Raw genomic sequence first — 13,841 nt, forward strand, 5'->3', positions numbered from 1 at the left:
AAATTTTAGATTATAAAATAAGCATAAGAATTTTTTTAGGATTTGTATTAAAATCAAATCAACTTTCGTAGTAATCTGAATCTTTTCCCCCGCAATTGATAGTGGTAGCAACTGAAAGCGCATCAGATTCCAATATGGCACGCTTCTCCGTGGCGTCGTTGATTCGTGCGGGACAGCCTCTATCTCGATCTCCCATTCTCCCAACGCAACTCCGTAGCTCAGTACTGCTCGACTAGATTCCCATCGCAACTCGCCGCCCCCGCCGCCGCTCAAGGACGCGCATCAGATGGCGTCGCCGGTGCCGCCGCCGCAGCAGCTGAGGGACGCCGTGGGCGGCCTCGACCGGGACCCCTTCGTCGCCCTCCTCGGGAAGCTCATCGGCGAGACCCGCCGCCTGCAGAACGACCCGCCGGCCCACGTCCCCCAGGAGGACCTCGTCGCGCAGCACGTGGTCGACGCGTTCCTCCCGGTGTCCACGGAAACCGGGGGCGGCCCGCTGGTCGTGCGGAAGGTGAGCTACGCCGAAGGCCGGAGCAACGTCATCGTCGAGTACCCCGGCACCGTCCCCGACCGCGTCGTCTCCTTCGTCGGCATGCACATGGACGTCGTCCCGGCCAACCCCGACGAGTGGGTAGGTTGCTGGGAGATTGTTCTCTTGATGTTGTCAAAATTGCTTTATCAAATTTATGGTTCTTCTGAACGATTTGAGTTGCTTGATGGTGTGTTTCTGCCGGAAATTTTGATTTTGTGATCTTAACTTAACTGGTTGCCTAAATTACATTATTCTTTGTGACCTTGTTTATATGATCTGGTGATCTCTCCGTAGTAATGACCGATTATTTGTATCTTAATAGTAAGAAAATAATCAGTGGCATGTTTGTATTACATGACCGACTTATTGTTTACTTCCACTGCGTTGTATCTACTGCAAATATATATACTTGCTCAAGTTGTTTGCTGTTTATTTTTAATTACCTCAAATAAATTTCTCCATGGTTCTAATTGGTGGACCAAACGCCTCTACTACTGCAGGATTTCGATCCCTTCTCACTAACCTTCGACAGCGAAGACAAGGACAAGCTTCGGGGCCGTGGGACGACCGACTGCCTTGGCCATGTGGCGCTGGTTGCTCAGCTCATGCGGCGACTTGGTGAGGTCAAGCCGGTGCTGAAGCATTCAGTCATAGCGGTGTTCATTGCCAACGAGGAAAACTCACTGATCACTGGCATTGGTGTTGATGGCCTTGTGAAGGATGGGTTGCTGGATAAGCTCAAGAATGGACCCTTGTGAGTATTGTGCTCTTTGATGCGTTGAGGGAATGGCCAATTAAACTAATTTGTTGTTCATAAGGAATTTGTGCCAATTTGGTTTTCTTATGTGGCATTGTGAAGGTTTTGGATAGATACAGCCGATAAGCAGCCTTGCATTGGCACAGGTGGAGCGATCACATGGCATCTGAAGGCAATTGGGAAGCTATTCCACAGTGGCCTCGCACATAAGGTACCTGATTTGAACTTTTCAGAACTCAGAATAATGTGGTTTGGTTGATTGTTCAATAGCCTCCAGCAATATGACTTGCTTTGTGAAAAAACCATCAAGCATATTGTTGTGACCTTAGGTCATGAACACAAAAGGGAATAGGTGGCAGAAAGGAGATTTCCCCAACCTATCCTTATAGGGTGTGAATTCAAATATATTGTACTCAAGAACCACTCTAATATTTCTTGTAATGCAATCTGAATGGTACAGTGGGCTAAGCTGGCTTTTATAGCCTTACGAATACACGTGGAAGTTACAGGGATACCCCTCAAAGGATTAGGGGACCACTCAGGGAAAATGGTAGTTTGGCTAGCCTCTGAGACCGCTATCCTGAGATGGCACTCACACTTTATTGCTGGTCCTCAGGCATCTTGATATCATATTCCCTCAAGTTGGTGTAATGGGCAAGATTCTTCCTCGGTCGTAAATCAAATACTCTTCCTATCTGATTAGCCAAACCTCACAGCCAAATCTTACATGCATTCCAGAAGATGGTTATGGATACCTAAGTACCTAACGTTATAATGTAGCGCGCAAACTACATTCTTCTTGGATGCGTAATGTCCTACATTTCACCTTGCCTAGGCCGAATAGGGGGTAAGGTGGACTATATTATTGGTGTTGTTTTCAAGTTTAAAGCTGCAAAGATAATCGGCATCCTTGTAGATATTTAAAAAGAAATAATTTGTATTGAGCAATGTTAATAAAGTTCAAGGGACGCAAAAAGGGAATAAGAAGAAGTGACCACTCTGCTTTTGCAAGGGTAATTTTTGCAACATCTCCCATTGGATTGGATGTTATGGAAATACAGAGTGTATATTCATCATGTTAAGGAGAGATTATATTCAGTTATATCTTAAAGGAAAAAACAATTTCAAGCATACTCATTGTAGTTAGTGAAAAGGCAATAATTTTTATTGAACAATGTCAACGAAAGTTCTAAGTGATGCAAAAAGGGGATAAGAAGAAGTGACCACTCTGCTTTTGCATGGTCAATTTTTGCAACATCTCCCATTGGATTGGATGTTATTGAAATGCAGTGTATCTTCATTATGGTAAGGAAAGATTATATTCAGTTATATCTTAGAGGACAAAACAATTTCAAGCATACTAGACTACTAGTTGGGAGACAACAATTACTATATTTTGTATGAATAAGTTTTTTTTTTTTGGTCTCAGGCAATAAATTCCATGGAGTTAAATATGGAAGCACTTAAAGAAATACAGACCATGTTCTACAATGATTTCCCTGCACACGAGAAAGAGAAGGTCTATAAGTTTGCTACCCCATCTACGATCAAACCGACAAAATGGAGTTGTACGTCAACTTGTACCTGTATTTCTTAATGTAAAAGAAAACCATTATGCACAATCATTTATTCTATTAACAAATGGTGATTTGCAGATCCTGGTGGGGGTCTGAATCAAATTCCTGGAGAATGTACAATTTCAGGGGATATAAGGTTCAATTCTTATTATATGATTCTTGAATGCATATTAATTATACTAGAAAGCAAAATGGTCGAATGAATCTTTTGGTTTATCACGTTTTTACATTGTCAGAGGCATGAGGACATCTGGTCGTTGGGGCTTAGTTCCTCCTTAGGGACTACCATGAATTTACATAGTTCAAAATATTTAGATTACTACGAGGCAACTGAATAGTTCTGCAGAAATATCTATATATTTGCATGACTCCTGTAGAAACAAAATAATGGTATCGCCAGTGTTTCACAAGTCAGAAATTCTATAAAAGAATGGTACTTCCGTTGTTTCTTTCATATTATTGAAAAATATCTTTTAAAATAGTACTGACCATGTTCCATATACATTACAGGTTGACTCCTTTCTATAGGTAAGCCCATTTCTCATGCATACAATTCTGTCCTGTCCTGATTTTTCATCCACTGTTGGTGCATATGATTTTCAATTGACCGCTGCAATTGCCGTTTATATAGCACAAAATCTGTGATGAAGAAATTGCGAGAGTACGTAGATGATATAAATGAGAATCTTGAAACAAAGCTTCAACCTCGTGGTCCAGTGTCTAAATATGTTCTTCCTGATGAAAACCTGCGAGGAAGGTGAAGCATATTTGACTTAATACTCTTGTAACAGTAACCATTATAATGGGGAGTATTATTGTCAATTTGACGTTACTTACTATTGACTCTGCTAGGCTTGAAATCACTATTGATGAAGATGTGATGAACGGGGTGGCTTGTAATCTTGAGTCCCGGGGCTTTCACGCATTATGCAAAGCAACTGAGGAAGTCGTAGGTCATGTGGAACCATATTCCATTACCGGGAGTTTGCCCCTGATTAGGGAATTACAGGTCTGAGAGGGAACTGGCACAAACTATTTTTCTGGAGCAAATCACCAATTAACTTAACCAAATTCTCTTGAAACTATGCAGGATGAAGGATTTGATGTTCAGACAGCAGGATATGGTAAGTGCTTTACCAGAAAAAAAAAAAAGGTTCCTGACTTCTTTAGGTCATGTTATCAATGAACTATTGGACACCAGTCAGCAGTATTCACGTGCTTGAAAGTACTGCAGCTAACGACTTAGTACTGATATACTCTACTATTTTGGTATACCAGTTGGGAGGTATACAATGCACACTATAAATGCTTATCTGATTATACTGCTGTTCCTGTAGGTTTACTCAAGACATACCATGCAAAAAACGAGTACTGTCTATTTTCAGATATGGCCCAAGGCTTTCAAGTGTTTCTAAGCATCATTTCACAGTTGGAGGTAGAGGTTTGAGTTTTCCTTTAGAGAGGAAGTATGACTTTTACTGGCACTTGTTCTATTACTTGTTCTGTTACTTTGCTCTAATAATGGTCCTCTGCTCCTGGGCTCCTGTTTCTTGTTTGACCTCATGTTATATGGCGCGTACAAACTCTAGTCGAAATAGAACAATTCCGTTGTGTGACAATCAAATGGGTGCTTTTTTGCCTGTCCAATCTCGTGGGTAATTCTGCCGACCCAAGGCTTGACCGAAGCAACTTAAAAGAATGAATTGAACTTTTCTATGTTTTATTAATGGTTCAAAAGTCATTGTGAATATGATTAGAAAACTCTAAATTCAACTTAAAATTAAGTTTCAAAATTCGAATTTTGGATGCGGATGATACGCTAGGAAACGAAAGTCTGATAGGTTATGTTTGTACGGTTTCTCGTGCCACGAGCCAAGTAGCTTCATGATCTCAGGCATTGCGATCGTCATCGATCAGCCAGCTTCTAGTGGAAATCACGAGATGGTATGCTCGTCCTTGATTAGCAACTTCTAATGGAAATCCTTCTGGCGTTTCGGGTGGTTCATTAGTCAAATTTCTAATGGAGATCCATCTCACGACAAATTCGGATTAGGCGATTAACCAATTTATAGTGGAAATCCTTCTAACGACAACTTCCGATGGTGCAAATTACTACTTCCTCCATCCTAGTAGAAAACTTGACGTATCTATAAATGACAAGTTACCCTCATTTATTACTCTAGATGTCATTTTAGTAAAAGTGCAAGCATTGAGGGGCTGTTTAGTTCCCAAAAATTTTCACCCAAAAACATCGCATCAAATCTTTGGACATCTAAATAGAGTGCTAAACATAGACAAAATGAAAAACTAATTGCACGGTTATGTGAGAAATCGTGAGACGAATCTTTTGAGCCTAGTTAGTACGTGATTAGCCATAAGTGCTACAGTAACCCATATGCGCTAATGACGGATTAATTAGGCTCAAAAGATTCATCTCGCGGTTTACAGCCAGCCGTGAAATTTGTTTTTTCATTTATATCCGAAAACTCCTTTCGACATCCGATCAAACGTCTGATGTGACATGCAAAAAAATTTTCATTTCACTAACTAAACACCCCCTGAATATGTAACTGCGGTGTGAAATAAGTGAATGTGAGAGGAAATCAAGTGGTTGAACATGAAACCGCGATGTGAAATCAAGTGGTTTAGAATGAGCCAACAGATTAGACTAGATGGCCTCACCTTTCTAATCAAAAAAGCTAAAACGACTTATACGACTTATTTTAAAAGGGTAGAATGACCAGATCTCTGCAACCGAAAGAGTTTTCGTTCTAAAATATAAATATTTCTAACTTATTTAGCAGAGATAAAGGTATAATTAAAAGACTATCATGCCCTTTAATAAATGAGAGATGATAGCTAGGTTGGCAGAGCAAGCGAGGATAAAATAGAAAAAATAAATGAGAAACATTCAATCCTAAAAATATTTATATTTTAAAAATAGATAAAGTAAAAAAAGATATGCATTAATTGTGATGCGATATGGTTCTCCTCTCAAATTTTAGTGGAAATCCTTACTGACAAATTATTGGAATTTATTTGGATGCTGCAAACAACACCAAACAACAAGAAACCTGGCCACCGCTCCACACATTCACAACAACAACAACAACAAAAGAACCCCTAGCATGTCATCTTTTCGTTCAGCAAGCATATCAAAACAAACAAACCATTTGCGCGGAGGTGCAGCAGCAGCAGTGCTACCTCTCATCTATATCTGCTAAGAAACCACCTATATGGCTATATACCTAACACTAACATGTGTTGATGAATGATGATATGCGTGGTGCATGCGCTATGAACAGCCGCATGTGGCGAACCGCGATAGGACATGACATTTCGCTTCACGTACGCACCCGTACGTGTACGTGTAACGGCTACCACGAAAACAAACACCCGGTCGTGGCCGTGCACCGGCCCCGATCGATCGATCGATCGACTCGAGCACACCAGATTCTCTTTCCGATCGATCGAGATCGATTGGCACTACGTGCTGCTGTTACATGTTAGCCTAGCCTAGCTAGCCACTCCAGCTGCAGGGGCAGCGTCACACTATCATGCACGAGAAACTAGCGTACACGCACGTACTCGTGCACTGCCGGTTTCCTTCTTTTGATGCACCAGGGCCGGATCGATCGGGCTGCACATGCACCACAGTTAACACGTACAGGACGCCACAGCTTTTCTAGTACCAAATTATGGTGTACTCATGAGTACTACTACTACACCACAGAGTGTGTGAGAGAGAAGAGGCTTAGCTCTGGGGGCGGTGCATGCGGTCCCCGACCTTGGCGCGTCGTCGGCGAGAGTAGCGCTGGTACGCGATTGCATGGGAGTACTCAACTGGTCGGGTAATTGGGGCAGGCATGGATGCATGAGCTGGTTCGGATGGTTCTGCGGTTGGCTGTGACCTGTCACGTTTTGTTGCTTTGCTTGGACACATGCGTCCATGCACAGCCCCCTGCCACGACTTGCCCCCACGTCTATGCGACTGATAGACCACTAGTGTTTTTAGAGCATCTCCCACGAAGGGCTTAAAATTAAGTCCTAAAAATTTTGTATTGGAGACCTTCTAAAAAAATAATGGGTTTAAAAATTCCCACTACTTCAATAGAAGCCCAAAAATAAAGTCCTAAAAATAGTTAGTTGATCAAATCAACCAATTAGTTGAGATAGGATCGTTCTCTTCTTTTTTTTTAAGTCGCCGCCCGCCCACGTACGACGTCGCCGGCGCTGCGTACGACGTCGCCGCTTGCTGTATACGTGCCGTCGATTGCCCGTGGACGGTATTTTTTTTCTTTTTCTCCGTGCCACATTGCTCTCTTCTTTATCCTCCCCTTCTATAATTAATGGTCCGATGATTTTTTGTGTGTAGAAACACGGTTGGGATTGATCTGAATTTTTTTTCAATTCCAACATTCCACGAAACAATCCCAAATCAAAACATTTAAAAAGCACTGCTTCAGCAGGAACAATTCCTTTTTATTTTACCGGTATCGGGATACCAGGAACAATTTAACCCAAACCAAAACTGCGTGAGGAGGATCATACTATCTAGGACATATTAGGCACTAGCAGATTGGCCTCGTAAGCCTGTAACTACGGCAGATTAGGCACAAACCAAACCCAAACCAAAGCATATAACTACGGCAGGTTTGGCACAAATATATCTGGCGGACTTGGGAGCTCTAGCAGCAATCTGGGGCGGAGGAGTAAATCCCGGCAACCCGGAGACAAACTCTGTCAGAGGATGGCCTGGCGATGACCTGGGGCGGAGGGGATGCGCCAGCGGGACCTCAATCGGAGGGGCTAGGGCGGATGGGCGGGGCCGACGGCGAGCTGGGGCGGAGAAGATGCGCCGCGGCGCCGGTGGAGGAGATGCGTCGTGCAGAGAATGGCGCGGCTTCAGTGTGTGCGCAGAAAAAAAAAAACGCGGGACGGACTCTTCCGGAGAGAAAAAATTCGCGCGACGTATAGATTGGGAACGCCGATTGCGTCCCAGATTTGAGCCACTTTTGGGTTGGGATTGGGACTACAATTATTTTAGGAACGACATTGGGCTTCTATTGGATGTCTGTTTTTTACATAGATCCAAAAAAATCGTTTTGGGAACCAGATTGTACGTTGTTGGAGATGCGTGCAGACCTCGTACGTACATCTCTTCCGGAATACTTCCGGAATACTTTACGGTTCCTTGCATACTTCCGGAATACTTTCTTTTCAAAAATTGAGAATGAATCCATCTCGATTTTTTTAAAAAAAAATGAGAATGCATCTCTACAACAGAAAAACAATGCGAGGCTTACTATAAATTGTTGCACTCACAACAAATTTAGTACTACAAAAAAAATTCTGTTGGCGCATGGCTTGTACCATAGACATATTGTAAAGAATCTAAACGACAGATTACCTTGCTTAAAGAATCCATATAAGCTAGTATAAATGCATATAATATAATACAAGTAAAGAGATCTACGTACATACATCCATTTTTAAGAACGGATTGTAGTTAGGGCACTTTTAATTTTTCTGTAAAACTTTTTAACACTCCCAAACTAATCTTTTTAAAAAAAAACTTTGGATTGGGTATTTTTAATATTTTATAGTTTGGACTATTTTATCTAGCCATGCCAAAACTCCACTCTAGCAAAGATATGACCCGCACATAAACATGGGAATTCGTTGGTTTAGCAAAGATGATATGCTTAAGGCTATTAATGTATATTGAAAAATTGTTTGGGTGACCTAAATTATAACAATGGCATGCCCAAATGCCCAATGTGAAAAATATTAGTTTATAGATGGTCCATAGTGTAATTTACTAATTGTCATCGATCAGAGATAAGTGTAATTTACTAATTGTCATCGATCAGAGATACCAAACTACGACATTTGGAGGTACATGGTTCTGTTGGTGTCAAGGTAGACATGGGAGTATATCCACGAGAAAGGAGAAACAAATTTTTATACTGGTTTAGCCCCTTTGATTATGAGTATTAGCCCTAATCCTGTCTACCAAAACATGTTTTACTATTTATATGATCCCATAAGATTTACACATATACCAGATTGTGACTCTACTTTGCTAGACTACCCTTGAATTAGATGCTAACAAAGTCAAATGCCATATGGGTTTGATCTTGATGAAGGCGCTCCCATATCTTGATGTGATGTGGCTTGTATATCTCGTCACTTGTCTCTTTCCCTCATAAAAGGTTCTTGTATTTATACATCAGAATCACCTTCCTTCTCTAGGTCGGCTCAGGTATTAACTTGCCAAATATGATTTTGGAAGTTTACTGAACTGAGATCGGATTGGACATTATCCTATACGAGTATAACTCCATCTCCTTAGCCATGACCTCTTTGGAATGTGCTGCTACCCGTTTATACCCAATTGGATATGTGGTAATCCGGCATCTATATTGACAAGGTATCGTATAGTATGTCATACATATAACACTAACACTAATATTTTTTATTATGTTTAGAACATTAAACTAGCCTGCAAATGGATATGTATGGTCATATTTTTCTAATAATTTTGTGTAAAATTAATAAAAAAATTCAATTGTTGCTAAAAAAATCACAACAAATTTGTTGTGTCGTTTAACATATGAACTCTTAATATTTCTAAACGTATTAGTGAGTTCTCAAATTACATTGTAGTTTGTACGCATCCTAAAAATGAAGTCTTAGCTTGTACAAAAACAGAGGTATGGGGCGCCTCACTAATTGATATCATGCGTGCGCTAATGCCCTAAAATGTCATATTGGATTCTTGGGCACTCCTGCAACGCTACACATAATGTTAATCGATCAGTGCATGAATATATGGACCCAATGTGTCCTAAATATTCTTGATAAAATATATGAGAGTTGAGAATGACGTGGAGCATTGTAGTCCCTAACATGCCCTAAATAGTACTGTGACTATGTAATGCAGCTAATGTACTCAGAGACACATTACAGTCTGATACTCTTACACTAATTTGTCGCAAGTACTGAAACCCAACAGTGCTAAGCCTCTAGCCCCATGCTTGGCGACTGGCAGAGCGTTGCCGCTGAGGCGTGACTACACCAGCTTTTGCTGACCATCCAGAGCTAGCCATGACGATCACGAATTCGCTGATCGATCGATCGATCTGCCAGTGTGGATCTGCATATATACTAGTCACGCATGCAAGCAGCAGGCATGCTCCTCCTTGCATGCCACCAAGCGTAGGGCAGTGTACAGTGGCTAGCTTCTGCCTGCGTACGGCTGCTCCGTGCAATCGAGCAATGCATCATTGCCTCTGCACGATGCATGTCTCAGCTTGTGCCAGCCAGCGAATGTAATGGGCGCACACAATTGATCGATCTCGAGCGCGTAGTACGCGAGGACGACGTTGCGATCCGGTCGATCGAAGCCCGTCCTTCCAATCGAACCTGCAAATCGCATATTCGCATGCGTGCATGATGGCCAAAATGGCATCGATCGTATGCATGCATGTATCCATCCGCGTGGTTGTCCCGTCTAATGACCCGGCCAATTGGTTAACCTTCTCTCGTTCTTCTGTTCCTACAGATTATACGTACAGATGCCACCAATCAACGCATTTCACTGTCCGGTCTGTCCCAGAATAGCGGTTACATGTAGTACTGTTAGCGTGTTAGGCCCTAGCGCGGTGCATACATGATTAATGAAGACCATCTGACAATGAAGGTACTCACGCTATTAGATCTAGACCTACCATCTGCTCGGTCACACTGACTTGTACTGAGCTCTCCATGCCTCAAACAGTTCAATGCTTATGGTAGTAGTACAAGGCATGTGTAAGACCTGCCTAAGGGGTTACAGAAAGTTGAAACCCATACTCGTATGCGTGCTCTAATCCAACGCGACGCTGCCGCTATCGCAAGTAGGATCAGAGCCATGGACCACCACGTGACCGGAACCCTCTGTTTCGGAGCATGGACACGAGCGACTGTACGTCTGTACCGAGATGTGTGGCGTACGTACGTTCGCTCCTATCAACATCACCGAAACGGAGACGACCAAAAAGAAAAAAGAAAAAAAAAACAGAAGACGCGCGCGAGGATGGTGGATGGGTCGTCGCATGCGTACCGCGAACGTACGTACGTAGGTCTCCGTTATCGAGTCGAGCCAGCAACCGCAACGACGGCGCGGTTGGTCTAGGGAGGATGCAGACGTACCTGCAGTGCACCAGACCACTCGCCACGCATGCAACTCAGCTCATCTGCCTCGCCCTCGAAACCGGCCGGCGCGGAGCCGGTAGCCTCTGCTGCGCCCGCCCGCGCGCACATGCGGCCGTTCGCGTGGCACCAAAGCGCATTGATTCCGCGCCTTGTCTCGGCACAGGCCGGAGCCGGAGGGGGAGGGGAGGGGGGGGGGGGGGCATGCCATGCCCTCCCGGAGTCCCCATGCATGCCTGCGCTGCGCGCGTCAGCCTCCCCGGCGGCCGCTGCGGCGTCCCTCCAAAAAAACGGCCGGCCGGCAGGCACGGCACACGCACATGCCCACACCACGCGCTGCGGCCTGCGCGCGCATGCCGGCGGCGCGTGGCATGCAGCGAGCCCGCGCGGCCTGCCCGCCCGTCCCGTGCCCGCCCCGCGCGACCGCACACTGAGGCAGGGTAAAAACAGAGCCCTTTGCCGCGCTCCGCTCTCGTGGCGTCGCGTGCGTGCTTTGCCTGCCGCTGGGAACGAGAGGCCCGTGAACGACCGACCGAGGCCGCGCTCTGCTGCGCGCGCACAGTGGACGCGCCCCGGCCGTGCCGGGAGGATCTGTCGTCGAGCTGCCCGGCCCGCGCGTTTCGGACGCTTGTGCTTGTCGACACGTACGTCGCTCGCGAAAAAAAAACGCACCGGTGCCGACCACAAGGTTGATGTTATTTTACAAGGGCCAGTACACATTAGAAGTAGACCGGTTCTGGATACATGTAGCCGTGGGCCGGTCGTGACATGCATGGCATGGCCTCGTTTGCAGTTTGCTTGGTCGTCAGAGTGCATAGCTTTATTACTGTAATCGTATACATCGATCCAAGGAGTAGGTAGCAGAGGAACTATACAGAGAACTGACTGATGAGGAGTATCTCTCTCTTCTCTTAGGCCCTATTTAGTAGTTCGTGGAAGAAAATTTTTTGGGTTATTATCGGACGTTGGAATACGTTTTTAATATAAATAAAAAATAAATTGCACATCTCATATGAAAACCGCAAGGCAAATCTTTTGAGCCTAGTTAATCCATTACAGGCCGGAACCAGGACGCCGCGAGAGCAAGGCTAATAATATAGCTAACAAGCTAGCTATAAGATTCTTTTTAATCTTCTCTTAGCATATTCATATAGTAGTTCGCTTTCCATCGTTAATACAGAAATCATATGCCTCTCTTACAGAGTATCTTGGTTTTTATGCTCAAGCTGGCTATAAGCTTAGGCCAATCTTAATGGGAGTTTCATGGATAATAAATATGGTGTTATGTAGATATTTTTGATGATGTGGCAAAGTAATAATGAAGAGAGATAAAATGAGTTTCATTGAGATGAAACCTTGCACTGTTACCTAAACAGTTTGTGTCTTGCATGGGACGTAGGAAACAATAGATGAAACTACACTGAAAGAGGGGTGTTTTATCTTAGTTTCACTTTTTAGATAACATGTCACTCTACATAATCGTGTACGTAAAACTTATAGCTCGTTTTTTTTTCTCTTCTCTACGCTATTATACTCGGTCTTCGTACCGCTACTACACGTAGGAGTCTAGTATTATGCTTCTACTGTACTACTACTGTGTTAAGATTGGACCATGTGGTCCAAATTGTCAGGGGAATCCATGTGACGAGCAACGATCTCCTCGAAAACCGCGTCACAGAGCAGTGATGCGGTAGGAGTACAAATCTCGGGCAGCACAGACACGAACAAACAAACTTGCAAGTGTAGGTGTGCCATGCACTCATGCAGAGAGCAGTAACCTTTTTGGGACAGGTCAGTCTCACCAAACTTGCTGCTTGCATTGCTGAAGAATCGGGATTTTGTCTACGAAATGAATCGATTTCTATGAAATTTCTGTGTTTAAAAGCAATCGCTTATAAGGCCCATCTACGATGATATTTATAAACTATATATACTATATAATTTTTTAATAGAAGAGAGATAAAAGTTATCTCTTAATCAAGAGAAAGTCGCTTGCACATATTTTAATGTCCAGTGAGAATAAATTATATGGTCATTTGTATTATGAGTTATTTGCTAAAAGTTAGACTATTAAAAAAGTTATCTTTTAGAATAATTAGGGATAATATGTTATCTTTATTATTGCAGGTGACCTAACCCCATCGAATGCAGTAATTTTATATATTTTTTACACAAAACGATTCAGTCCCTCTAAACCTAAAGGATCTTAAGACTTCTTTGAACATAAAAAAAATATTATATCGGTTCTAAAATATAATCATGAATAGAGTTGAATTTTGTCACAGTGAGTATTTTAAGTACCATGGATAGTCCTACTTATCACATCACTCACATTTGATTTGATTTTTTTTCATATTTTATATAATTATATTAACCCTCTCAAGCCTATTCATTTATTATCTATTAAAGGATGCTGTGATTTTTCTTGTCCACCTCAATTTATTTTAAAGAATATAGAAATGCTTATATATTTTTTCAACGGAGGGAGTAGTGAATTTGGATTTTTAAAAATTAATTCATATGAGTATCATTTGGTTTGTTTGAATGAAGCGTAGGAAAATTAAAATAAAATTTTCTTCCATACAAGCTATAGAGATAAAACATAGAACATTTTACATCCACTTAAACATAACGAAAAAAATCACATATAGTAATGTATTCATGCATTTCTATTCCTTGAAAAAAAAATCTATTTATGTGAGTTACAGTTCCTCAAAACTTTATTTTTCCTTCTAATTTTTATGAGAAATGAAGTCCGTGTTCAGCTGGAGGGGAGGGG

General features: G+C 42.6%; 1 protein-coding gene across 1 annotated transcript; it reads left to right on the top strand.

The window, feature by feature from the left end:
* Window positions 1–147: 147 nt before the first annotated feature.
* Window positions 148–4,513, top strand: LOC102720678 (acetylornithine deacetylase). The gene is made up of 10 exons (XM_006647649.3): window positions 148–631; window positions 1,033–1,286; window positions 1,392–1,500; window positions 2,719–2,857; window positions 2,945–3,002; window positions 3,377–3,394; window positions 3,498–3,623; window positions 3,719–3,875; window positions 3,957–3,990; window positions 4,204–4,513. Exons 1-10 carry the CDS (start codon window positions 287–289, stop codon window positions 4,311–4,313), a joined length of 1,350 nt encoding a protein of 449 aa, XP_006647712.1. The 5' UTR covers window positions 148–286; the 3' UTR covers window positions 4,314–4,513.
* The last annotated feature ends 9,328 nt before the right edge of the window (window positions 4,514–13,841 follow it).

The sequence above is a fragment of the Oryza brachyantha genome, chromosome 2, assembly GCF_000231095.2.
Source record: "Oryza brachyantha chromosome 2, ObraRS2, whole genome shotgun sequence".
Classification (NCBI taxonomy): Eukaryota; Viridiplantae; Streptophyta; class Magnoliopsida; order Poales; family Poaceae; genus Oryza; species Oryza brachyantha.